The following is a 27,689-nucleotide window of genomic DNA, read 5'->3' as shown; positions in this document are numbered from 1 at the left end:
AGACAGTGGGACTCTACTGTAAGGTCAAGGGTCTCACCATGCAGATTTGATTATAGGTTTGGGACTCTTCTGTGCACTTCGATAGTCCTTGAGAGCAACATGCTGTGCACTCATAGAATGCTGTTTTCACTTCAATGATTGGTCTCATCAATTATCTTTCAGTTAACAAAGTACACAATTCTCACTGAAAGCTGGATACATGCCAGAAATTAAAGAAAGGATTGAACTTATGTTATCTGAACATGTATATAAAAATTCAATTAAAAAAACTAAATTAAAAATTTATTGAAGCATGGAGTATTCTTCTTGTGATCAGAAAACATAAATGGCTGAATGGACTTTAACTAAAAATCCTTTTTGGTTCAAAACAGTCAAGAAACTATAGTCGAAAGTGTCATGCTTTGTGTGATGATTGTAGTTGCCTAACTGTAGGGAGTTAGGGAGTTAAAATGAAAGTACCTCTTCAGTTATAATTATACTATTATTAATTGAAATTGATGACAATCTAAACTTTTCTGTGGCAGTGAATTCCAAAAGTTTACCAGTTGAGTGAAGAGTAAATTAAAAATTATCAGTTCTGGTTTGTTGCCTTTGTTTTTTTGGTTTTTTTTTTTTTTAAAGGGGGGCATTCTTTTTATAAGGTGAGATGAATGGGAACTCCTTATCAGTGTGTTCATATTCCGTATGCCATTATATACTTCTGTGTTCCAGTGACTCTACTCCTTTTTGCACTAAATCCCGTTTTACTCACCTTTCATATGTTAAACCTCCCCTCTTCTCATGCCGTCTTCAGTATTGTTCTTCTAAACGCTTCTGTTTCAGATGTCACTTTTAAAATGAATTTTGTAAAAGTGAATGCTGTATTTGATGTGTGGTCTTACTATTAATATGCAAAATGCCTTTTTAAATATATTCTGTATTCCCCCCTTACCCCCAATCCAAGGATCTAATTGCATGATACCTTAAATTAAAGTGAATGAAACTCTTGGATGTTTCATTCTGTAACTTTTCTAGTTTATCTTTAGACTTTTTAACCACTGCTGCACATTGAGCTATCCACAATGATTCCTAATTATTTTTCTCAGAAGACTGGGCTAATTTGAACTCATTGTCTATATACAAATTGAAATAATTTATCTTGGTGTGCCTTACATTGTATTTATTTACATTTTATTTGCTGATATATTGCTCGGTCTTCTAGTTTCAGTTGAAGTTTCTGGAATTCCTCAATATTCTCCACAGTTTTACTAACCTAAGTAATTTCTTGTTACTGGAAAGTTTTACTATTTTGCTGTCTTACTTCACCCTTCAGATCATTAATAAATGTTAACCATTGTTTCTAATCCCCGGTACATCCTACTATTAACGACTCTCACAGCATGTAGCATTTGCACATAAAATAAAAACTTGTTAATATGAACATTCATTATCTGAAAGAATGTTATGTCCTAAGCAAAGATTTGGATAAATAGGGGACTGGGAATGCCTCTTGGAAAGCTCTAAGATGTCTTCTGGAGTTTATAGAAGGGTTAAAAGTGTTTGAGGACTTCAGTGCATAGTTTTCTACAGCGAATAACATTGTGCTGGAGTCGGACCTCGAGGAAAGAGACGATTAGATAACTGTGAGATTCAGATAATGAATTTTCCACATAGTGAAGAAATTAAGAAACTTTGTAAAAGGTTCCAGATCTAAAATGTAGATTACATTAGCGGTATTTTTTCCTACATGATGGATTTTTCTTAAAACTTGTTCCGAGTTGTTTTCACACAGACTAGATTTCCCAAGCAAATTTTTCTGTATAAATTGATGTCACTTAAACAAATAGAGAATCATTTTGGATTCAGTTCTCCTTCCCCTGTAGTTTTTTCTCACGCTTCATATCCTCCTCTCCCCTTATAGTTTCCCTCCTCGAAGAAGTCTCTTTTTTGCTCCCAGGTAAAACAGATTACGGCTAGGAAGATTTATCAAGCATAAGGTGTTTCTGTTTGCAAAATGTATTCAGTTCTTTTAGTGATTGGAAAGATTTCAGAAGTACTTCAGCATTCTTTCTTTAAAGCACAGCAGTTGCAAACAGCCATACAGTAACTAATAAGCATGCACAATGAGTATGGCTAAAATAGGATAGGGTGGAGGAGAGCAGAATGAATTGACTGCCAATAAGCTCTTATAAAGGGAAGGGAGATATGAGAATTACTTAAAAATGTAAGTTTCTAAACTTTGAGCCATCTTTACCAAATGTCATCTCTTAAGAGATTGGTTAAATACAATTCCAAGTACTCTTTACATCTGAAATCATTGAGGTCATGGTAAAAAACATGTGATGAAAGAAAGCAACTGCTGTGTGTGTTTGCTGCCTGCATGAACAGAATAGCATCTGATGTTCTCCCAAAGGGATGTTGGAGAATCCAAAGGAAGTCATAAAATAAAATTAACAATGTTCGTTGTTGTTCTTTTGACTAGTTTAAACCAATTTTGATAATAATCAAAACCATCCTTTTAATCAGACACATTCCACTTATTTATGATTCTTCCGTACCTTTATTCCTCACCTCAGCAGAAATTCTCCTGCAATTTATAGCGTAATATATTATTTTTTTACTTATGAAATCAGTGGCATTAGCTCCAAACTAAAGGATTTTACAGTTTTGCTTTTTTTTTTGGTTGAAGTAGTACAAAATGTCAAAAATTAGAAGGAAGGTCACAGTGGAAAATACCAAGACCATATCCGATAGCACATCCCGAAGACCCAGTGTGTTTGAAAGGCTTGGACCCAGCACTGGAAGTACTGCAGAGGTGAGTTGAAAAAGTGTTGTTCCCTTCCTTTCCACCCCAGAATCTTCTCTTCCAGAATATAAGTTATGGGATAGCGTTGTTCATGAATACTGTATATTCAGTCATTCGTGATGTTAGTAAAGAGAACACATTCACACATAGATGGTCAAGTTATTAATCTTTAGGTTTTTGAATAACTTGTGTTATTCCAGCTTCTAGTGAGGAATGGTAACAATGTACACTTTCTAATATTTTTATAAATCTAAATTTTTTTGTCTGGCAGACTTGATGCTCATTGTTGGTTTTTAATGAAGTAAATTACTGGTGGATGGAATATCAGATAAATGGGAGTAAATGTGGACTCATTTGTTTGTTTTGCCACACTCACACCAATGGTATTTCCAGAAATGAGTGTGAAATTCACCCAGTAATGTCTGTCTCTTAGACACAGTGCCGTAACTGGCTGAAGACTGGCAACTGCCTCTATGGGAACACATGTAGATTCGTACATGGCCCTTCACCACGAGGTAAAGGCTATAGCAGCAGTTATAGAAGGTAAATCAAGAACTCACTTTGAATTGTTCACATGCTGTAGGAAATTAGATTTTTCAAGTATATCTTCTGTAAAAATTAGAAATGCTGTGGTGTGTCTAATGGTTTGTTTTATCAGTAACCTTGTTGGATTGTGAAGCTGATGAACACAAACAGCTTGGCAAGATGCACTGGGTTTTCCTTGGATTTTCTTGTGTGTGTAACTTTAAAAAATAATAAAGTGCTCTGGATGCACATTAACTTCTTTTGCTCAATAATGTTTTAACCTGCTTTGAAATGGGACATGCAAGTACTTTAATAAATGGATTTTTGTGTAGTGTGTCACTGCAGCTTCTGTCTGCCTCTCTATCCTATACTAAAATGCCATTTTGCAACTGCTTAAGGCAATACTCTCAAAATCAGGCCATATTCCTTAGCCATCACCAGTAGCAGTATTTTTGTTGGTGTGTGAGATGGCTGTTCTTGTTGTTTTTCTCCAATTGTGAAGAGACATTCTAGGACAGTGGATCTCAACCTTTCTAAGCTGCATACCCCTTTCAGGAGTTGGATTTGTTTTGTGTACCCTCTAGTTTCACCTCACTCAAATTATGCGCTTACAAAATCAGATGTAAAAATACAAAAGTGTCACTGCACACTATTATCAAAAATAACTTACTTTCATATTTTACCATATAATTATATATAAAATCAATTGAAATATAAATATCATACTTACTTTTCAGTGTATAGTGTATAAAGCAGTATAAACAATTTGTCATCTGTATGAAATTTTAACTTGTACTGACTTTGCTAGTACTTTTTATGTAGCATGTTGTAAAACGAGGCAAATAGCTAGATGAGTTGATGTACCTCCAAAACATCTATGTATAGAGGTACACATACCCCTGTTTGAGAACCACTGTACTAGGATATGAATATGTGGTTTCATGAACATCTCTACAGACAAATGTCCAGCAGAGAGATTATTTTTTAAAAAGACACTTAGTAAAATGAATGAACTGTATAATGTCTTGCAATAATCTACAAAATGCGATCTTTCAAAAAGTGCACTGTATGGTAGCATTAGTACATACTACCTGACCAGAACTGTGTTGACAAAGTCTGTATCATTCTTTCTGAAGGAAAAAATATGATCTAATAATTTTCACTTTGGCACATTTCATACAAAGGTATCAAAGATGTTTCAAACAATAATGTTTCACAATGCCCTTGTGAGGTAGCAACTAGCCTCACTTTATTGTTGGGTAAACTGAGGCACAGAAGTTAAGTGACTTGTTGAAGGTCAAACAGGATGTCTGCCATGGATGTTATCATTTTATTCCTGGCTCTGTTCATCATTTCTGTCCTTACTACTAAGACTATCATAACTTGCATTGTTTATAAAGCTGTAGCAACTGGGACACTAAATACCAGTTACCTTTAAGATTTATTTCTAGTGTGCAAGGTAACTTACTGTAATCTTATATGCTCAATTCTCCACAGAGCAAAGGAACAGAGGTGCCTTACATGTAAATGATTCTAAATGTACCCTTATGTGCGGAATGTTACTTTCCCTTGCTACCATATTTGGAGCATTGAGTGTATTGCCCTTACTCGTTCTTTTTAAAGAAGCTATTTTCTTTTAATGACTAGCAGGTTTTTGGTTTTAAGTTTTTGTTCCACATAAAGGTATGAAGTTATCACTAATATTTAGGAATAATATTGATTTACATTTATATGTATATTAATCTATTTCTCCTATGTGTTATACAAAAGTCAAATTGCACAGTTTTCTGCTTCACTGATTCAGATCTTTGGATAAGCAAGTGACCAGAACATTTGGAAGCTTGCTTTATCTTATATATAATTCTGTCAGGCATAAGAGTCTGTTCTATGCTAAAGAATTTTGGGATTTTCTGTACCAATTTTTATAAGAACATCTGTCAAATACTGTGTTTCATGAACCTGTAAAGTTATACTGTCTCCAAGCAACTCTTGTAAATGCTGCTGTCTGCACCATTTCAGCGCAGACATAGTCATTTCTGTAGTATCTGGGAAGCCCAAGTGTTATGGTTGCTCTGGGTCAGTTGATCCTCTGTGTAGTCCCAAGTTTGTCTAGCAAGTAATTTTTGTAACAGAAAACACTGAACCTATTCCTGTCCCACCAGTTCCGGGCCTGCCCAAAAGAAACCACAATGGTACTTCATATCCCTACCCAGATCATTGTCCTACTGCAGTTCAGGCCATTATCCTAGGGTAGAAAAACAGGACTCTTATTAGCTTCTTTAAACTTCAGAAAGTTTAACATAAATCTTTATTTGAACATAAACCTCAACTTAATGTTCCTTTTTTTTCCTCCCTGTGGTTTTGGTCTGTTTATGACACATACAATTTAGAATAGATTGTCAGACAGATACATTGGCGCATATACTGCATTCCTCTTGAGAAAATTTAGAATTTAATAATACACCAATAAATATGTACCTTACTGGGAGCCAAGGCATCATGGGGTGAGAGCTGTCTGAGCCTTATCTCTGAGACATTTAGAATTAATTCACAGTCCAAAGGGAATTTTAGTTCTCTACTTATCTGCTAATGGTACCTTAGTAATTGGTTGGTTGGCACTCCTGTACTATCTGATATCTGGTACACCTTCTCGAAAGCTCATTTTATGAGGTGGGACAAAAAGAACAAGATGACTGGCTGGACTTAATTAATTTGCCCAGAGATACTTCTTCCTTCCGTATCTGGGATTGTTATAGAAAAATCCAGGCACATAGTGCCATCATCAGGGGTAGGGAGATCTTGTTGCCTTCTATTGTAGTGTTGGTATAGAGTTGTGTGAATGCGTAGCCCACAGTCATCACAAACCATGCACGCTGTAGAAACCACTTGAAACAGTTATTGGAACAAGCCACTGATTAAACCCAGTACACCGTAAAATTAACGGTACAAATATGTGTATAATGTATCGAGGCACAATTAATGAGAGATGGACTGAACACTTTGATGCAGCCTTACAGTCTTATGACTGCTCAACTATAATATGTTCACATAGAATATATGGTGTGTATATAAAGCTACATTGTAGATGTCCATATCAATCAAAACTGCAGTATACAATCAAATTGCAGTATATTCTCCTGCTCCAGACACACTGCTTGGCATCATGTGGTAAGTGCCACACTGGTGCCCAAAACACTTAGAAGGATTATTGTGAGTGGACATGTGCACTGGTTTATAGGAGTAGGATGAACATGTTGAACTGCTATAGGAAGTGAGGAGTAAACCTACTAACCTAGTTTCACCAAATTGCTTATTTAACAAATTTCTACTGTCTTAGTTTTATTATTTGCAGGAAGAAAGGGTTTACCTTCATTTCACTTCAGTTTTTATTTCCCAAAGCAATAAAAGATTGACAACCAAACAATGCTTTATTTCTGCTTTTAATTTCTTGATGGCCTTCCTCATCTTAAAGTAGTTTTGAATAATGCCTCAATAAACTGAGCTGTTGTTGATTTCCAGCTTTTTTCTGACTTAAACATGTATATTGAGATTGGCGGGTTTGGTGTTTCCCAATTTAGACTTTTTCCTTAAGTTTCAGGATTATGCATTCTACTAGCACCAAATTCATTTTGTTGGAAGGTACATGTTGCTTCTCTGATTTATTCATGGGGGAGGGCATTACAAGAACAGTGTTTCAAACAGTGTTCTTAGGACAAAGTATGTCATCTTTAGATCATATGTAATCTCTCTGCTATTTAAATAAAGTTTTGTCAGTTCCACAAGTCCTGCTCCTTCATATAGCAGTTTGGGATATTTGATGGAGCTGATTTAAAATAAAATAGACACAAAGAACATTAAAGTAATACTGAAGGCTGTTTGTGGTGGGAATGAGTAGCGTAGCATGTCTTTGGTGAAAAAGTATTGATATAGCTCAGAAGAACTTGTTTTAAATGATTAAAAAAATACTTTCCTAAAATTATACATTTAATATAGCAAGTAAGGCTGCTGATTAATCACAGTTAACTTACATGATGAACTTAAAATAATCAATAGCATTTAATCTCACTTAAATGCCAATTGGTATTCTAAGGTTTGTTTAAATACTTTTGGATGTTTTCTAAATTTTTAAATATATTGATTTTAATTGCAACACAGAATACAAGATGCACAAAGCTCACTTTGTAGTTTTTGTTTAGAAATATTTGCACTGTAAAAACAAGGAATTGTATTTTTTTTCAATTCGCTGCATAAGTTTTGTAGTGCAATCTTTTTATTATAAAAGCATAACTTATAAATGTAGATTTTTTTTGTTACATAACTTTTCTTTTTGAGTGCTACGTAAAACTTCAGTCTTCTCAGTCTTACTTGTTGTTCAGGCAAAAGTTTAGTTACAATTTGTAGGAGATAATGTTGCCTGCTTCTTGCTTAGTGTCATCTGAAAACAGGCTTTTGCATGGCACATGTATAGCTAGCATTGAAAAGTATTTATGTGCCTGACATTCATGTGCCCCTTTGTGGTTTGGTCACCATTCCAGAGGATGTGCATCCATGCTGCTGATACTCATTTAGAAAAATAATGCATTAATTCAGTTTGCGTTTGAACTTCTTAGCAGAGAATTGTATTTCTCCTGTTCTGTTTTACCCACATTCTGCCATGTATTTCATGTTTTAGCAGTCTTAGATAATGACCAAGCACAAGTTCATTTTAAGAACAGTTTCACAGTAGATTTGACCAAATGCAAAGACGGCACTAAAGTGAGATTTCTAAACATAGCTACAGCATTCAACCCAAGGTTTAAGAATCTGAAGTTCTGTCCAGAATCTGGGAAGAATGAGATCTGGAGCATGTTTTCACAAGTCTTAGAAGAGCAGAACAGGTTGGATCTGACTGGTCCAGCACTCTCGGAACCTGACTGGTGTGGCACCCTTGGAATCTGACTGGTCCCGAATGAGAGGATTTGCTGAATCAGGGAAGGTCCCTCTTCTTATGGCCATGTTGCCACTGAGCTAGGGCTCTACTCTGCCCCCGGTGCTGCGTCAGCCCCTGAGGGCTCTCCCCAACCCAGGCTAGAGGTCCCCAGCCACTGGGGCAAAGGAGCTCCGCTGGGGCCAGAACTCTCTGCCATGCCGTCAGTCCTGTTGTCCTCTCTCCCTCCTCCCCCCCACACTTATACTCTGGGCTCCCGGCTGAGTTGCTGGTGCCCATTATGGAGCTCCTGCCCTGCTGCCAGACCTCCCTCTTCCTGGGCTCTGTGGTCCAGGAACATCCGCGGTCCATACCAGATGTTCAGATAAGTCATTTTAAAAGTAGAAACAAAACATTTTTTTTTCTTAAATAGATCCATTCTAGATTGGAGAAACAGATTAAAAAATATACAGAAATCTATTATTCCTAACGACAACACCAGTCCCTCTAAGGAAAAAAAAATGCCCTGAAGCAGCGTTTTTTCAATCTTTTTTTTGTTTGTTTGTAGACTCCTACATTTTTTTATTGCAAATTCAGACATGTTTGGAAATTCAGCCTGTAGACTCCTATCAGGGAAGACTTAGACTGAACAGAATTCAACTACAGATGTTGTGTGTGTATGTGGCAATGCATTTGATGCAGTGTGAGAGGGTGCTAACCTGTGGGCTTCTGTGGTAACAATAATACTGTGGGATTTTGACCTGTAGGTGAGGGTAGTCACGTACTATTGATAAGAAGAATAAAATGTTTTTTCTGATATCTAAAACTTTATTTTCGTAGTCATCTTTTGCAGACCCTTAGACATAGTCTGTGTGTCCCTAGGGATCCATTGACCACTGGTTGAAAACTACTGTCTTGATGTAAATAGAAGTTGTATTATTTCAAATATCAAGACAGGCTTCCTAGAACTAGTAGTTTATCAGTGTCCTTTGATGTAGCTATAGCAAAACTGGTAAAGATTTTTTTTTAAAAAGGCTTATAATGTTATAGAACTATGTGAGAGGAAAATCTGCAATAGGAATTAAGAGCCATTGCAGGTACATATAGCTCAGTATTCAGTGAGGTTTATTTGGCAAGTGTAATAGATGGCTTTTTACTTGTAAGGCCATACATATAGTATTCACTTCAGCCCTTCTGTTTAAGGACTTCCCTAACAACAAGATGTACTGGTTATAGTTGCTAGAAAGGTGCCTTATACTGATATAAGGTATTTCCTGCAAAGGGAAATAAGTGATACATATAGCTAGTATAAGGAACCTCCGTCCATAACTGCATCTGAACTAGAGATGTTGTACTGGTACAACTATTTCACTTTTTTTTGTTTAAAAAAAAAAAAGTCATACGCCTAATCAGGACAGTTACACCAGCACAAACATTGTATGTACACCTGGATTTAAGGAGTGAGTCATTGAAATCTGAATTCAGGTAGGCTTCCTTTTGTTTGGCAGAAAGGCCAAGGCTGTGTGTGTGTATGTTCAGAACTGAACTGGTTTACCTTTAAATCTGTTTAAACAAGGATTTCGTTAAACCAATGCAGAGCCCTATGTGAACACTCCTAATATGTTCACAGAAGATTTTGCACTGGTTATATAAAGTGTGATTTTTTTTTCTTTAAATTTGGTGCCTCTTTGAATATATACAGGGCAGAGATAACTGGAAGGGTTTAGTGGGTCATGAGGGTGATAATTAGAGCTGTACAGTAGTTGGAGAAAGGCAGACAGTCAGCCTTGCTGAAATTTTGAACACACTTGTGAAAGGGTTGTTGTACCTGAGTTACACAATGCACTCTGCCCTACATGTCAAATTAATTGGACTAGTAATGCAATATTGTACCAAGTAGTTTTGCTTCCTGTGAGAAAATAACCCATTCCTGAAGTCTAGTCTTTTTTGATCATTTCGGAAAGCTCTCTAGTAACATCAAGCCCACTAAAATTTCAATAGTTTATCTCACTTTTGGTGGGTGGGAATCTCAGGCATCATGGTTGAATTACTTAAAATCAAATTTTGTGAACAGATTTTTTTCTATAAAAATTAATTACAAAAATCAGTAAAGGGAATTGAGTGTCCTTTTCCAAAAGGCAGTGGCTACATCATATTTGTTTCTACATTATACAGGTCACCAGAAAGGCCCACTGGGGATCTTCGAGAGAGAATGAAAAACAAGCGTCAGGACGTAGAAGCTGAGCCACAGAAACGAAATACAGAGGAATCGTCCTCTCCTGTTAGGGTAAGAATGGAGTGCGTGGAATCTCCAGCCTCCCTCAATAGCAGTATGTCAGTGAGTTCTAGAAACATGATCACGGTGAATTGTTTGATATTAAATAACAATTATAACCGAACGTGTTATAAAATATTTAATTTCATATTTAGCTGTTTTGCAGTATTAAATATTATCATGCAATTGTATAGTACCTTTGTCTCAGAAAATTATCAGAATTCTTTACAAATTCCATAAGCTGAAATGCATAATTTTTGATATTCAGCTTCCTCTGGAGTGAAATATGGCAACTATTTAACAATATAGCAGAACCTTTTGAAATTGACTGGTACATTTTCCTGACCAGGCAAAAACCTACTAGTTCATTTTTACTTTGAACACTGACAAGTATAAAGCATCCAATCTTATTCACATGCTAACACATCATTTATTTGTTATTCACCCCATCTCTATCTTGTTTATCAGAAAACATCCTCTTTGTAAGCCCATGTGGACCCTATTTCATGTATACATTACTCTCCATTCTTCCATAATTCACCCTAGTTCATGGAGTTTTTCCTCTGAAAAAAATTCACCAGTTGTTATTTTTTGACATCATCCGATCCTACTCCCTCCCTCCTACTCCCTCTTTTTTTCAGCAAAGTCTATTTCATCTTCTCCGCTGATATTGCTAATGAAGAGAGACAAAGTTGGTAGAGCTCCTCTGCAATTGGACAACAGCTGCAACATTGATTTACTCTTAAGTATTTAAGTTTTTTTCACAACCATAGTGGCTACAGACTTTTTATTTTAAATGTATGTTTTGATTTTGTGAACATTCTGCTTGCTCCATCTAAGTAGAAATTTGCAAGACTGCTATGAAGGAATCAGCAGGGACAGCTGATCCAAAGAGAGTTGGAAAATATATGTATATACCTTTATTAAGAAAGATGTGACTTAGTTGTTGTGTGCAGCCTTATTGTGGATGTGTTTTGAGCATTTAACTAGATAGTCATAATGTTTTATTCATGTAGTATATCAAAAAACAGGATTTCTGCCAGAGAATTTGTGGGTCTGCTGAAATGCCCATGTCTAAAGGTCACAATTAGGGAAAATAAAGACTTTGCAGACAAGGAAAAACTATTCCTTTTCCTCAGTCTTCACCACAGGTGATGTCGGAGAGATACCTACTCTAGGTGTACTGTTTTCAGGTATTTCAGTAACAACCAAGAGTTCTTATAACAACTAGTGTTCCGAGGGACTTGATGGTATCAGCTGGTTCTTGGTTTTGATTCTCAATTTCATCTCTTAAGGGGAAAAAAGTCAATTTTTGTTTTGAAATAATGATTGTTTAAAAAACACTTTTTGGAATGTGATATGGTAAGGAAAATGAGTATAGCTCTTATATATTGAAATTATGCTTCTTTATTCTACTAGAATTAAATCTTTGTCCACAAAATAGTGGCTAAAGTGGCTAAATTGGACTTGTGTTTCAAAAAAGGCTACCTAAGCTTTCTTAAAGAAACTAAACTGTCAAGGTATGATTAGAAACTGGACAAAATACAAAAGAAAAGAAAGAAATCCACAGTGGGATGCTCTAAGGAAATTCTGGAGAAAGGGTTGAACAGTAAGAAGACAACTTGCAGAAAATAAAAAATATATTTAGTGTGGTCAAGACTAGGGCTGATTAAGTCCCCTGTGAAATGCCTCAAAGAAGCTATTTTGGGCCAGTGCAAAGGCAGATGTAACTGTGTTAATAAATGCAAGGCCCTGATCATTAAAGGGAGTAACTTAAAGCACTCATTGACATTACTGCATTTTAAAGTAATTTGCAGCCACTTAGGTAAAAGACTTGGGATTATTGTGGATGGCTCAATGAAAACATTGGTTCAATGTGCAAGTAACTGTCAAAACGGCGAACAGATATTAAGGTGTATAGGTAATGGAATAGAAAATATTTCTGAAAATGCCATGATATACGTTAATAGTCCACCCTCATCTGAAACTGTTTGGTTCTGGTCCTGAACTGAAAGAAGATATAATAGAAGACGGTGCTGTCCGGAAAGTGGACAATGAGGTGAGAGTGGCACTGTTCAGAATGGAGTAAAATAAGTGGTGTTGCGAAAGGGGTATATAATAATGAATGGCAAAGAGAATGTAATTTAGCCACGTATTCCAGTGAATCTAAAAGATGACATTTAAAAATAAGGAAGTTTCTGACAAGTATATGTAATAAGCTGGAGAATTCATTGCTATGAGGCACAGTCCAAGAGTTTTGTATGTTTCATAAAAAAATACTAGACCAGGGCTACTCAACTTTGGAAGCCCCGGGGGACACAATGATACTCTCAGCACATGCTGAGGGCTGAAACTTAAGTCTGGTTGCGCATATATATATATATATATATATATATGCAAATAGCTTCTTTCACACTGACACGCATGAATACAAAGATTAAGGCAAGACTACACAACACACAGGCCTCATTTAAGTCAGTTCAGCTGATACTAATAAAATGCAATGTTTACTCTATTTCTACCCATATGACAGCACTTTTAATGAGCAATGACAATCCAGGGGTTTTACTACTAAAATATATATCCACAGAATACCATTATATTGACTACTTTTTTGTTTTGGCTTCCACCTGTGGGCCGCGTGTTGAGCCCTTCGTAAATCCAAAACATACTGTGGGCTGCAAACAAACAGGCTGCGTGTTGAGTAGCTCTGGACTAGACAGGAACGCTTTTTTAGAAGGGATATAAATCCTAATGCTTCAGCTAATCAATAACTGCCTGAAATTAGGAAGAAACTTCCCATATGGATTGGATATTTTGTATTTGCCCATTTGGGGGATTCTTACATTTTCTTTGGACCTACCTAGTTTGTGGCCACTTGTAGAAAGAGCGTACTGGACTATGTGGACAACTGTACTTATAGTACAAGTTGAGACTCTCTTAATTTAGGATTCTCTGGTCTGGCAGCATCCATGGTCCAGCACAGATGTTGCAGGACCAGAGAGTCCCGGTGGAGGGTCAGTGGCAAGGATCCTTTTGAGGCTGGTAGGGGAATGGATTGACTGCAGCAAGTTGACTACGAGACCGCCCAGCACATGGTAGCAGGGCTGCTCAGCAAAGTTAGGAGACCCGGTGCGTGGTTGCCTGGCGGGGTTGGGAGCTGCAGCACACAACTGCCCTGCAAGTCCCAAAGCTCCAGTGCAGTGCATGTGGCTGCTCAGTGGTTCCTGGAGCTCTAGTGTGTGGCACGCATGGCTACCCGGAAACTATGGCAGCGATGGCTGCCCAGCTGGGTTAGCAGGGCAGTGATGCCAGCAGGAGGGGAGAAACTGGCTGAGAGGCCAGCAGGCCAGGCCAGGGGGGCTGGTAGCAGGGGTCCAGAAATGACCTCCCCTGGTCTGGCAAAATCCCTCATCCAGGACCAGTCAGGTCCCGAGGGTGCTGGACCAGGGAGGTCCAACCTGTGTAGCTATTCCTATGTTCCTAGATATATGTATGGAATTATTTTAGCAGTAACTGTATGCAAAATGTTTTACAAATAATTGGACAAGAAAAGATCCCTGTGCTTACAATCTAATTTAGACAGGTAATACTACCTGAGCAGCTCAGATGAGAGTTTGAGCAGGTAACTTTCAACTGGGGGCTTCTTGATAATGGCAAATACCACAAAATAACACAAGAAGAGTATGGATAGTTTGGGGCACATAGTAGGAGGCAGTTCCAAGAGTAGACAACATGAAGCTGAGGGAGATAGAGAGAGAAGGTCTTGCATATGGTTAGGCAAGATTATTAGGAGGAATATAAAGCATATGTACATGTAATCCATGTGCTTATGCTTGGTCTATAACTATAGTATCAGTGCGTCTGAGATGAGAACAAATACCAACATGCAGTAACATATTTCTTACTGAGTCCCAGAATGGAGTTACTGACCACGTTAATGAGACACCTTTTCCCCCTCCCTTCCCCCCCATTAGACTGCATCTACACTGCAGAGTTTTTGCACAAAAACTCGTGGAGCATCCACACTACAAGCACGTTTTTGCACAAGAAAATTTACAGTACATTGTAAGAAGAGAGGACTCTGCCATCCACACACCTTTTTGCGCAAGAGCTCTTGCACAAAAAGGCTTATTTCTCATAGAAAGAGGAATAACTCTTGAGCAAACAAGGGTTTCTTGTGCAGTAACAGCCTATTGGAAAAAGCACAGGTGCTCTGATGGCCATTCTGTTAATGGCCATCAGGGCTTTCTTGTGCAAGAATGTCCATGCAGTATGGACGCTCTCTTGTGCAAGAACTTTTTGTGGAAAATCTCTTCCACAAAAAGGTTCTTGTGCAAGAAGCCTACAGTGTAGACGTAGCCCTTGGAGTCTAAATGCAGCAAACAAGGGCCTAAGAACAAAAGCACCTGAGTTGTTATCCCAGTTTTACAATTGGTTTGCTGACCTAGGGAAAGTTATTTAATTCTGTCTTCCATTAGCTTCTTTAGAGTAGAGTTAGTATCTTTCTACCTCACTGGGGAGCTTTTAAGATAAATCAGTACTTGTTCAATGCTTTGAAATGTAACATGTTATGAAAACTAAATAGTATTGTGCTTGTCCAAAAGATTCTAGCTACAATCAGTAGAAGCTTAATTGTTCTAAACTCCAAACCTTCTGTGGTTTAGAATCTGTGTACATGTTGCTATTCATACTTCTGTTCTATGCACATTTACTGACAGGCTTATTACTATGTCAGGAGAGCATAACATTTTTTGTATAAAAGAATTGCAGAATGCAGGAGAGCTATGAAATTTCTCTCAACTAGTGTTAGTTCTTAGCCCAATATCTGTTTTGCTGGTTTATGAGTATATCTTCTAGTCCTTACCCAGGCAAACTTCATTGACTTTAACTGGAAATTGACCTACATATAGATCAGACCATAAGTCCACTTTTGAGGTATTGCATACCTCTTTTGAGGGAGCAGAGCTCCTACAACTCTGATCACTTTAACTAGGAGCCAAGTGTATGTCACACCACGCAGGATTCATCCCTTAAGACCTGATGTTATTCTTGGTTAAATACCAAGAATCTTTTAACTTCAAAATCAGGCCCTTCATATGTAAATGTACCTCTTGTGAATAATATTTTTTCAATAGCTAAATTTTATAATGAATGATCCCATTGTGCCTCTGAACCCAAATAGAAAGGGAACTATTAATTTATTCCATTAATAAAATTGTTCTACAAGATAAATATTTTAAAAGACTGTGAACGGCTCTGTTTTTTCCTCAGTTTTCTGAATAAACACTTTGTTTTTCATAATCTGCAGAAAGGCTTGACCGTTTTACAGTGCACCCTAAATGTATTAAATCCTTCCAAACACATATAGTTATGATCTTTGCCCAGAGGTGTTTACCAAATAAAGAGGAGTGTACCAGCCCTGTCAGAAAGGTTGAAGAAAGGAGGACAAGGACAACATTACTAAGGTTATGTAATTTCCCAGCAAGGCTAGTGCACGCTTTGATGGAACAAATACAGTGCTTTTGAGTGAAATAAAACTAAATTGAGTAAGTAGATGACTTGTCACTAAATTTGTTTTAAGTCTCATGGAAGTAGTAGATGTCCAGGACCAATTAGGGAAATCATAACTTACATTTTTAAATTCTATTCTTTAAAAAAAACACATTCAACGATTGTGAATGTATCTGAGTGGATTTTCTTAAATGCTACGCTAACTAAGCTTTGATCTCTTTTGACAACTAAAAAGATGAAGTTGTTAAGCATAACTACAAGTGTACTGTATGTTTCTTAAACTAGAATAATCATAAATCAGCTTAGTCGTGTAAATGTCTAGCTTAGGGCTGGGCAGAATGCAGCCCATGGACACAGTGGGGAGCCTCAGGAAGGCCCCCCATACCTCACCCATACCCTCTATCCTCCCTCCTGCAACCATACTGCCTCCTAGACTCAGCAGCACAATCCCCTACCCCAGGTCATAACCCCCTCCTGCTCAAGGTCACAACCCAAACCCCTGAATCCCGTCCTGCACCCCAGTTTTAGGGATGTCAGTGTGTAATTGACTATACCTTTAACTGATAAGCCAAGGCTTATTGGTTAATCTTCTCAACCTACACGCATTCCACCCCCACTCCCCCTTGCCTCTATATCAGAGGCAGCAAAGTGGGTGGAGAGCAGAAGCTGGTGCTGGGAGGAACTGGCTTAAAAGCTGGTTTCCACCAACGCCATCTCTATGGTGCCACCTGCCCCCCTGCGCTACTGCCTCTATCAGAGGCAGCAGTGGTGGTGGGGTGGGGGAGAGAAGGAGAGCAAGGGAGGCTGCCAAGAAGCAGCCTCTGTCTGTGGCGGGCCCAAGCTCCCCACGGAGCAACCTCTGTCTATGGGCAGCTGGTCTGTGTGGGGATCTGGTTTTTGAACTGGTTCCCCTTGTGGACTGGCTCCCCCTGCCACCTTGTACTGCTGTCTTTGATACATAGGCAGCAGCACAGGATGGCAGGGAGCACACTGGCTGCCAGCCCCATACCCAGGGACTATCAGATAGTTGTGTAACCACAAAGTTTTTACCTGATATCTAACATTCCTACTCCAGGTCACAACTGCTGTCCTTCACCCAAACTCCCTCCCAGATCCCACATACTCTCCTGCACCCCAATCCCATACTGCATGCTGTCACATTTTTACTGAAGCATAAATATCACATTCCATTAATATTGCTTCATTAAATAGCTGGTAATAATTAATGATAAATGTAAGCTGGCAATATTGTAAGCTGGGTGCCAACAGACTAGAGGGAAAAGAATCATGGAAAATAAAGGTGGTCTCAGGAAAAAGGCTACAAATAGTGTTTGTTCATAGAATTGCACAGCTAAGAGATTTCTGCAATAGGGCTCTGTCGTTTTTCAGAAATGTGTATTTTGGCTGAAATGGTCCATATTTGGCCATAGATCTGGTGCCATTTTCTTTTGAAAACTTGATACGTTTATTGTAAGATGCTCAGCTGGCAAGAATGTGGGGTAGTATCACTAGGACAATAAGACTACGTCTAGACTACCCGGGGCTTCCGAAAGAAGATATGCAAATTAGGCGTGAATTTGCATATCTTCTTCCAAGACTTTTCTTGGAAGAGGTTTTGGGGGGGAGGGGGGAAAAAAAGCTGTCTAGATCGGATTTATTGCACAAAAACCCCCTTTTTGAAAGAACCCTGTAATCCTCATTTTTTGAGGAATAAGGGTTCTTTTGAAAGGTTTTTTTTTGCACAAAAACCTCTGTTTAGACTGCTTTAAAAAAAAACCCCTCTTCCGAAAAAGGGATTGGAAGAAGATATGCAAATTTGCGCCTAATTTGTATATTTTCAATATTGCCCACCATTTTTGAGATATCCAGCTATAAATAGAAGAAATGGAACCAAACCAAAAACAAACTCTTCATATAACACATGCTACTTTTAATTAAATTTTACCAGTTTAGTTCTTAAAAATTGCCTTTGATATATTTGAAAGTTTGTCTGAAAAATATGTGTATAACATTGGAGAAAGCATTTCAGTTAACTTTTGAATAGTCCATCAAAAAAAAATTCAGATAGCTGTGCATTTATTTCAGAAATTGCTTGCCAATTCACACTATTTTTAAACGATAGTACATTTTTTAAAAGAAAAGACATTTTTCTAGACGATGTTCTTTGGGAATTATTTTGGGGAAGCCTGTGTTATATACAGGAGGCCACACTAGATCATAATGGTTCCTCTGGCCTTGAAAGCTATGAAAATCTTACTTGAAACATTTAAAGCTATTAATGCAAAAACCAAGGAATATAATTTTGTTCAGTTGGGAGTGATTATCCACAGTGATCTCGTTTCATTACTTGTAGTTCTAAGTTTATTGAAGTCTGAAATCAAACCCAGATCAAGCTGCCAATAGAGAGAAGTAAAGATCCTAGTTGGTTTCTTGTGACTATATAAGAGCTCTATAGGTCTGAAATGAAGACCATAAAAAGAAACAGAATAGGAACCACAGTTTGCAGGAGGTGAGGCAGAGAGAAAGTGATAGATCTGCATTATACCTCTCATCTGCCTCCCACCCCAAAAGAAAACAAACACACACACCTCATGAGATCTTCAAATTTAAATATGGCAGTATGGAACTTGTGAAAATACTGCTCTACGTGGCATGGTCCATTTGAGCACCAGCAGCTTTCTTAGCAAATATTGATACAGTAGTTAATAAAGGCTTCATCAAGATCTTCTAGTCCTCTGTAAAGTGTGCGTAAGGAGATATAATTAGAGCAGATGTCAGTGAGCTGCACCACTTGGATTGGGTGAGCAGAAAGGAGCAGCATAAGGCGAGCTGTCTTTCTGGTGATTTTATTTTCTGTAAGATTGATCTCTGTTTTCTTTGTGGATCCATGGAGTTTTGTGTCCTTAAAGTGAATAGAGCTTAATTTGTTTAAGCCAGTAAAATACCTAATTCAGATGTAAAACTGTCAGCAAAACTTTAGCCTATGTTTTTAATTCCCCATCCCACCTCCACACAGGACTTCTTGGTACTTGCCACAGGCTTTGGCCTTTAAGGCTACGTCTACACTGCAGTGCTATTTCGAGATACCAGAGAATCCTGAAATACCTATCCTATGGCTTAACAGCAAGCCTATCATCTCAGGCTCGCTATTCCGATGTCCCCCTAAGCCTCATTCCACGAGGAGTAAGGGATGTTTCGGAATAACGAGTTATTCTGAAATAAGATCAAAATAAGATACACAATTTGCATAGCTCAAATTGTGTATCTTATTTTGAGCTACAGTGCAGTGTAGACACACACCCAAAGGACTGGCAGTTATTCATTGTTAGTTCAGTCCTCAGGAGCTGAATTGTAAATTGCACATAACTTAAAATTGTTACCCTTCCCCTAGCTGTTCTAATAATACTTTTGAATATTCACTAAATTTCTCATAAAAATTTCTGTTCTCTAAAACTGTCTCCATTCAGTCTCCATTGTAAATATCACTTTCTTTGTGTGTTTCCCAGCCAAGTCTTGGCCAATATTGAAGTCTTTGTTGACTTACCTGTATGAATGTTTTTTCTCCCTACCCACTGACTATATGAAATTACATTAGACTATTTTCCCAGTGGAAATGCTCCTTAGCTGAGAAGATATTTACACTAATCAAACTGAAGAAAACAATTAGTATAATTCTTTCTATAAAGCACAAAATACTGTGCAAAATGTACCTATTTCTGCAGGCTTCTGTTTAAAAAAGTTGTTACTCTAATCCACCATTTTTTTTTCCTGTAGAAAGAGTCTTCACGGGGAAGGCACAGAGAGAAAGAAGACATCAAAATTACAAAGGAGAGGACTCCAGAAAGTGAAGAGGAAAATGGAGACTGGGAAACTAATAGAGAAGGTAAATTGAATTCAAGAAGACTTTTGGTTTAATTTGTTTAATAACTTATAGTATTTGGAATATTGTGAGTTTGTAGAAAGTTTTGTCCTTACCAGTGAATTGCTATGTTGACTGATCATAAATGATTGATGAACAAGGACTCTTTCAATTTATCTGTAGACAAGGAATAAATTTAGTAGTTGGATTTGGACCAAGTCATATAATTGGGGTTGGCAGAATTTTATCTTTTCTATAATTTCAATAGATATGAATTTATATTTAAGTATTTTAAAATTATTTCTATTTAAATATTTACAGTTGTGGGAAATTAAGTGTCAGACAATTATTTAATGTCAGTCATTAATATTTTTAAAAAAAAGCTTCATAACAATTAAAATCACAAAACTAACAAGTTCACATATATACAAAGTAAATATCCTTAAATTGATGTCTAAGTTCTCAAGCAGCATTTTTCTTACTCTGCCTATCCATAAATTTTAATTATCAATTGGAATATTTGATTGGTTTGTAAAATCAATATTTACTGACATCTACCATTAGAAATCTAATCCTTCCAAGTTTTAAATATAATGCAAAAGTAGAGTTTTTTTTACGGTCTTCCCTCTTTTCCAATCTGTTTTGAAACGTAATGAATGAGACACTAGTCATAGAATTGCTTGATCTATACATAAGCAAAAAGAAATTGCCTCTCAGCCGCTGGTTAGCAGGGCCTTTTACATCTAAATCAGTGGTTCAAGTCCAGCAAAAACATATGCGGTATACATACCTAATTTCACTGATCAACTATTAAACAGCCACAACTGTTTTTGTATCCACTGTTTTTTTGGATTGAGACAGAAGTGGTTATCTAACCCTCCCACCCCCCTGATTGTTCCATTTACCTTTGTTAAAGACAATTGACTTGTTCTGACCTACTGTGTGGTATCCTAGTTTCCAGGGAAGTTAAGTGATGGCTAGATAACTCTTGAAAATATCTCATGCTATTTTGAGTAGTTGAATATTATGATGTGTATTTGCCAAGAGCTGCCTGCCACAAAGTGCTTATTATCTAAATCTAAGGCCTGGTTTACACTAGACCCAGAAGGTCGACTTAAGGTACACAACCCCAGCTACGTAAATAATGTAGCTAGAGTCGACATACTTTAAGCCGAGCTTGGCACTGTCTTCACAGTGGGAGGTCGACAGGAGCAAATGCTCCCATTGGCTTCCCTTACTCCTTGCAATTGCAAGGAGTACCAGCGCGTACCAGAGATAGAGCTTTCTAGAGCTTACTAGACCCACTAAATCGAATGCCAGAATATCAATCTCCAGCGTGGCAAATAGAGATGTGGCCTTAGAAAATTAAATCTGCATAAATAAATCACTCAGGACAGTGATGTGTTTTGTTCTGTTTTTTGAGAAGTCTGACTATTTAAGACCACTTATTTCATATATTGCCTGTCATCTTTTTAAAATAAAGACTCTGATAATGGAGAAGTTAATTATGATTATGACCATGAGCTGTCTTTGGAAATGAAACGTCAAAAGATTCAGAGAGAACTCATGAAGCTGGAACAGGAAAACATGGAGAAACGAGAGGAAATAGTCATTAAAAAGGAGGTTTGTATCTTGAAAATAACCATGCGTTCTTGTAACTAATCAACAGCCATTTTAGGTCCTTAGAATCTTAATTGCTTGCTTCATGACTGGAGACTCTATGTGCTGCCATGGGGCAAATGATGAATTACTGTCATGCATAACTTTACAAATGTAGGGCTGTATGCTGGCTAGCTTTCTGTGTAGGCAGGGACAAGGAAGCAGATAGGAGAGGAAGTTTTGGGGCACAAATGGTGAAACTCTCAAACTGGCTGTCCCCAAACCTGTGAAGTACACGTGAGAGAGGTCTTCTCTATGTCTGTCCACATTGCAGTTTAGGAGCTGTGAATTTATTTCCGTGCTTCAGTGTGTATGGTTTTATCTACTGAAGCTGACACCCCTCTCCGCCTATTCATGTTGCACTGGCTTTTATTAGACATAATCTTGGGGGGGGGGGGTGGTTTATAACTGGAAAGAATATGCCTGTTTTTGGTGGGAGACACAAAGAGCCAGCATTTGTGCTATAAGTAAGTTTTATTGGAGTAGTTTTTCAGATTAACTTTAGAGTGCTAATTAGAACCATTTTGAGGATATTAACTATGATGATCGATTAGATGTTATTTAATTGCATAATAAGTCATTTGTGCAGCTATTTCTTTAAGATTGGTTTTATTTTAAGATATTTTAATACTAATGTAATTAGCTACTTCTGCAAAAATATGTGCTTAGTATATCTGAGGCAGATATAAGTGATTATTACTATTTAAAGTTTGAATAATATTAGCGTAGACTTTTTGTTCAGAATATATACAGAGCACATGAGTTTTTGGTTTTAGTTGAAATTTTTTCTTTATCCAAGATTTCTCCAGAGGTAGTTAGATCTAAATTATCACCATCTCCTTCACCAAGAAAGTCTAAATCTCCAAAACGAAGATCAAGTCCCAAATCTTTGTCTTCAGTTAATAAGAAAGAGAAGAAGGTTTCTACAATGTCTTCACCGCTGTTGGACCAGCAGAGGTAAGTAGAAAAACATACCACCCTGATTGCCTCCCATAATGTGCGTCAGTACAGTGTGCTGATCAATGGATATAGAGACTCATTTTCATTGAGGTACCTTAAGGTATGGATTCAATGTACCAGTATCAAAACTAGATTTTTAGAGTTCACAAAAATACATGGGACAAGCCAGCGTATATACGTCTCCATTGATTTTATTAACTTATAGATTTTGCATTGAGCATTGTTTTTTTAATGATGTGGGTTGTCTAGAGCCTGAAATATGCACTGGAGAAATCTAAATAGAAATAAATTTGCATTTGTTCAGTGGTGTTATATATTAAATGCAAGTTAATCTAGGCTAGAATTGAAATTTTGCAGTTTGGTCAGTCAGGTGTTCTACTGGCTCAACATATTCCTATACAAGAGATACTGCTTGGCCTTCTAAGTTCAGGAGAGACATGGAGTGTTATAGCTCTGGGATCGGAAGACAAGAGATGGGATGAAGTAGGCAAAATCACAGGCAGTTACAACTGGGCTTTTTGCCACAAAATATCAATCCACTAAAAAGATCTTGCTGACTTTAGAACCTGGGAGTCAGTGTTTAGCTCTATTAGCTGAGAGGAAAATTACAACCCCAATACAAGAACATGCACCTATATTTTCCAAGCAAATCACCTTTGAAGCAAGTGATGCTTAAATAGGGGGAAAATAATGTTAAATGTTAGGTTTTGGTATAAAGGGGTTGCTTGTTACAGTGCTTTAAAATGCAGTGGCATATAGGTACTAATATGTTTGTTTGTGACTGACATGAAAAATACAGGTGGGTATAAATAAATCTTTAAATTTCTTTGGAGAGGTAGCTGTGTTAGTTTATATCTGCAAAAACAACGAGGAGTCCTGTGACACCTTGAAGACTAACAGATTTATTTGGGCACAAGCTTTTGTGGGTAAAAACTACTTCATCGTTGTTTTTACTTTTCTTGTAATTCATGGTGGAAACAAAATGTTCAATATGTATTCAGAAAGCTCCTGAAAATAGGGCAGGATGCTTTACATACAACGAATGAGTGATCCTGTCCCCAATGCTTTAACATTTGAGGCAATGATCTTACAATGTATTTTGCATTGATGTTCTGTACTCAGTTTCCTCTCAATAAGATATAAAGGATTTCGGAGTTTTGACGCATGCAGTTTTACAAGGGCATTGCAACTTCGGAAGCTGTAGTCACACATTTGGGAGCAGTTCCTAATTTTGCAAGCCTGATTCAGAAATAAGGGTTATTAATTCAAGTAGGCATGAGAAACTTCAAAGAAGAGCTTGACATTAATTTTTCTTTGTATTCGCCATTCAGTAAAGTATAGCTGCATATACAAAAAGGTGCAAAGCACTTGACTCTGTACACTGGTGCTGCTAGTATCTGAGAAATTAAGTACAATATTTTAGTCTTTCAATAGCTTTTCTCTGGAATTTTGATTCATTTAGGAGTTCCAAAAGCATCCAGAGTAAAAAAAAGGGTCCTCGTACTCCTAGTCCTCCACCTCCAGTACAAGAGGAGACTCCTCTAGGGAAAAAGCATAAAGAAAAACATAAACCAAAAGAGCGTTTAGAAGAAAAAACGAGAGAGGGAAAAGAGAGAGGACGTGACTTTGAAAGACATAAGGAGAAAAAGGAGAAACCGAGGTGAGTTCTATTGTGTTACTAGGTTTTTAGTATTGTCTACATTTCTGTTAAACTTTTAGTTCATATTGCACTAAATAGAAAAGGATTTCTATTTGACTTTCTGCCAATTCTTTTTGAATTCATTAAATATGAATTTAACGTATAGTGGACTAATAAACTACAGCTAATAGAGTTGTCTCTTTACTAAAAATAACTCATTGAGATTCCTTTCTGAAACAACTGTTGTGTTCTCCATCAGTGAGTAAAACTTGGACTGGTGATCCAGTCAGGGATCCTTATATTTTCATTCTAATGCCATAACTTTTCCATTACATCATGAACTTCCCCTTGTAGAGATACATTACTTCACTTCTTCAGCATATCAGCTCAGAGCACCTGTGAAGAGAAAACACTGTTGTTCTGCCAGTTGGCTGTTTAGGAGCATTACCCTCTTTCTAATGCCTCATTCAATAAATCAAATGTTTTAGAAATGCTGTTTTTTCAAAAATAGCTTCTTTAAAGTTCCTGCCTTTTGGGATGCTTACATTAATGGAGATTGCCTATCTCCTAGAACTGGAAGGGACCTTGAAAGGCCATAGAGTCCAGTCCCCTGCCTTCACAGCAGGACCAAGTACCATCCCTGACAAATTTTTGCCCCAAATTGGCTCCTCAAGGATTGAACTCTCAACCCTGAGTTTAGCAGGCCAATGCTCAAACCATTGAGCTATCCCTCCCTCCATACAAAGGTGCTTCAATGTATTCACTCTTCTACCTGCCCAGCTTACCTCCCCCAAATCCAATACATCCACCTGAGGAAGGCAGGACATGTACACACACGCATAATGGGCAGTTTGCTAGTACAGATTGGACTTCCCTGGTTTGGCGCACTCGGAACCTGACTGTTCCCAGATGAGGGATTTCGCTAGACCAGAGGAGGTAATTTCTGGCCCACCTGCTGCCAGTCCCACTTCCTGTGCTGCTGTCCCACTGGGCTTCCCCTCCTGACTTCTCCAGGCAGCCCAGCTGGGTCATGCGCCAGGCTTCCCAGCCCAGCTAAGCCATACACTGGCTCCCCCCTCCCCTCCCCTCCCCAGCTGAGCTGTGCACCTGACCCTAGGCATCCCAGCTGGGCTGTGCACCAGGGCCCCTCTTCCCTCCCCTCACATCGGGTCAGCCTCCTGTTCCATCCCACCCCACTCCCCAATGTGTTGGGTTCCCAGCCCTCCCTCCTCCCCCCCCCCCCTACGTTCCCTCCTCCCCCCCCAAGCACAGCAGGACTCTCTGATCCTGGAACATCCATGCTCCTGTTGGACCAGAGAGTCCCAAAGAAGTGCAACCTGTACGTTGTGACCACTGAGGAATTTAGAAAGACCTTTACCTTCTGTTGTGAGCTGATCAAGTAAAGAGACTCAGAAATGTGCTTAAATCTGAGGTGGTGTCATGACCCTTTTCGTAATTAGCGACAGAAGGTTACAAGCAGTAATACGGAGCATGTGTGGCAGCCTGTGTGTGCATGGTACCATAATATCAGCAGGTACTTCCATGGTAATGGCTGCAGTGTATTATAAAAATGTCAGTGACCTTTGTTTGAATTTTAAGTTCCTTTAATATTGAAAACAAATACTGGAAATCCTCCTGGCCCTTCAGTAAGCCAAATGGCAGTTCAGGGTACCAGCAGTCCTTTTCTTCCTTCCCAAAGTCATCATTAAGGTTCGAAAGTGTGTCTGAGCTAAGGATGTAAAATCCCATTTAATTAGTTAATCTATTAAATGTTAAGTCTAACTGGCTGATTAAATGCGGGCAGGAAGGCTGCTCCAGCCTGCTAGACTGGAGGGGCTCTCCCTCCCCCTGCGATGGCCAGGCTGGGGCGGCACCCCGCACCATGGGTAGGGGCTGCTTCAGCCCAGCTGCTTCCAGCCTCATGCTGCCAGCGGGGCAGGCCATGGGTAGGAAGTTGCTCCCAGGTGACCATTAAGGGTGATGCTTACTAGTTAACCATTCACATCTCTAGTCTGAACTTTTTTGTATTAAAGTTCTGATTTTTACAGAAATCATGAAATTAAAACAACAAAAACAATAAATTCCTTGTTCGTATTGATGTGTAGCTGTTTAAAAAAATTACACGTAATATAAAGGGCTCAGGCTTCGTCTTCATGGTATATGAACAATATATTAAATAGGATCTTCTGGAACCAAACTAGTTTGTAGATTGTGTAGATCAGAGGTCGGCAACCTTTTGCACATGTGCTGTGCTGTAAATGGCAGGCAAGCTGATTTTGAGAGGCATGCAGGGAGCTCAGCAGGTTAGGCTGCACCATGCCTGATGTCAGTAAGGGGTAGCACTGTGGCTGAGGCAGCAGCTCGTTCGGGGCTGGTCTGGAACCGCATGGCCTCTGCAGCTGCTTCTCTGGCCTCCGGGGTTGGCCTGGGACTGCGTGGCCTCAGCAGCGGCTCCTCTGGGGCTGGCCCAGGACCACCTGGCCCCGGTAGCAGTGCCGCTGGGTCTGCGTGGCTGCGGCAGTGATAGTGTTGGCCTCTGGGATTGCGTGGCTGCGGGAGCAGCACCTCTGGGGCTGGCACGGGACTGCCACCCAGGACAGCTGGGAAGTCACCACATGGCAATGGCCCCAGCTTCAGCCCTGGGGAAGGGCTGGAACTGGATTAGGACTGAATGGTAGCTGCTCCTGGGACAGGCCACGGGGCGGCTGCTGGGGCTGGACTTGGGGCTGCAGTGTCATATGGGAGTGCCGGGGAGCTGCTACGGCAGTGACAGCTGCTGCAGCAGGGAATCAGGCTGCTGCTGTTCTGCCATCATCACTGGCGGAGCAGCGCTGGAGACGGAGGTTTGTGTGTTGCTTGAAGTATCAAAGTATGGGCCTGAGATTGGAGAACTCAGCAAGGCCAAGGGATCATTCTAAATGGTAAGATCTGCATCTTAATTTATTAATGAAGCTGCTAAAATGTAAGTAGGGCTATTATTGACTTTAAAAAGTATCCGTGGCATGCAGACCTGTAAATAGAAGTAAATAAGTTAAATCTTGGCATGCCACTTCTGAAAGGTTGCCGACCCCTGGTGTAGCTGTTAGATTCTCGAACACTATATGATGACGGTAATTTCATATATGATGAACAAATTATTCTACCAGAAGTAACTCTTGATCCTGTACTACAGGTATGGTCTTGAAGTTGATTTTATTTGATTGGAGATGTTCTGCATCATATTGAGCATGCTGAACAAGCTACTATTTGCATGTTTCTAGAGATCTTTCAGAAGGCTCCCATAGACAGAAGCGTTCTCCTAGTCCTGCGGATCATTCTGGCAGTAATTCCTCTCCTTCCAGAGAATATTCACCTCCTGCTTCAAGGAGAAGACAAACCTCCCGAGCTCCAGCCAAGTCAACGACCCATAAGCATACTTTCTCACCTTCTCGCAGGTGCAGAGTCAATAACATAGTTCTTATTTTCCTGAACAATTAAAAACTTGCATGCCACCTTACCAAGTCATTTTCTCTTCGGTGAGATCACATGATATCAGTGTTCTTTCCAAAAGTGTGAGCCTATTGATAC

General features: G+C 38.7%; 1 protein-coding gene across 9 annotated transcripts in view; it reads left to right on the top strand.

Moving 5' to 3' along the window:
* Window positions 1-27,689, top strand: part of ZC3H13 (zinc finger CCCH-type containing 13) — a 61,272-nt gene that overhangs the window by 8,377 nt on the left and 25,206 nt on the right. For 2 of the 9 annotated variants that reach the window (XM_089775474.1, XM_089775476.1), the window contains exons 2-8: window positions 2,669-2,794; window positions 10,392-10,503; window positions 19,780-19,888; window positions 21,348-21,487; window positions 22,323-22,480; window positions 23,946-24,143; window positions 27,383-27,556. In XM_089775474.1, coding sequence (XP_089631600.1) covers window positions 2,669-2,794; window positions 10,392-10,503; window positions 19,780-19,888; window positions 21,348-21,487; window positions 22,323-22,480; window positions 23,946-24,143; window positions 27,383-27,556 — 1,017 coding nt within the window. Of the gene's footprint in view, window positions 1-2,668; window positions 2,795-3,218; window positions 3,329-10,391; window positions 10,504-19,779; window positions 19,889-21,347; window positions 21,488-22,322; window positions 22,481-23,945; window positions 24,144-27,382; window positions 27,557-27,689 lie in introns of all 9 variants that reach the window. The other 7 variants (XM_089775479.1, XM_089775480.1, XM_089775475.1 and 4 more) reach the window with 7 other exon arrangements.

The sequence above is a fragment of the Pelodiscus sinensis genome, chromosome 1, assembly GCF_052426305.1.
Source record: "Pelodiscus sinensis isolate ZL-2025 chromosome 1, ASM5242630v1, whole genome shotgun sequence".
In the NCBI taxonomy this organism is placed as follows: domain Eukaryota; kingdom Metazoa; phylum Chordata; order Testudines; family Trionychidae; genus Pelodiscus; species Pelodiscus sinensis.
The sequence above is the reverse complement of the archived record's forward strand: the minus strand, read 5'-3'. Positions and strand labels throughout refer to the sequence as shown.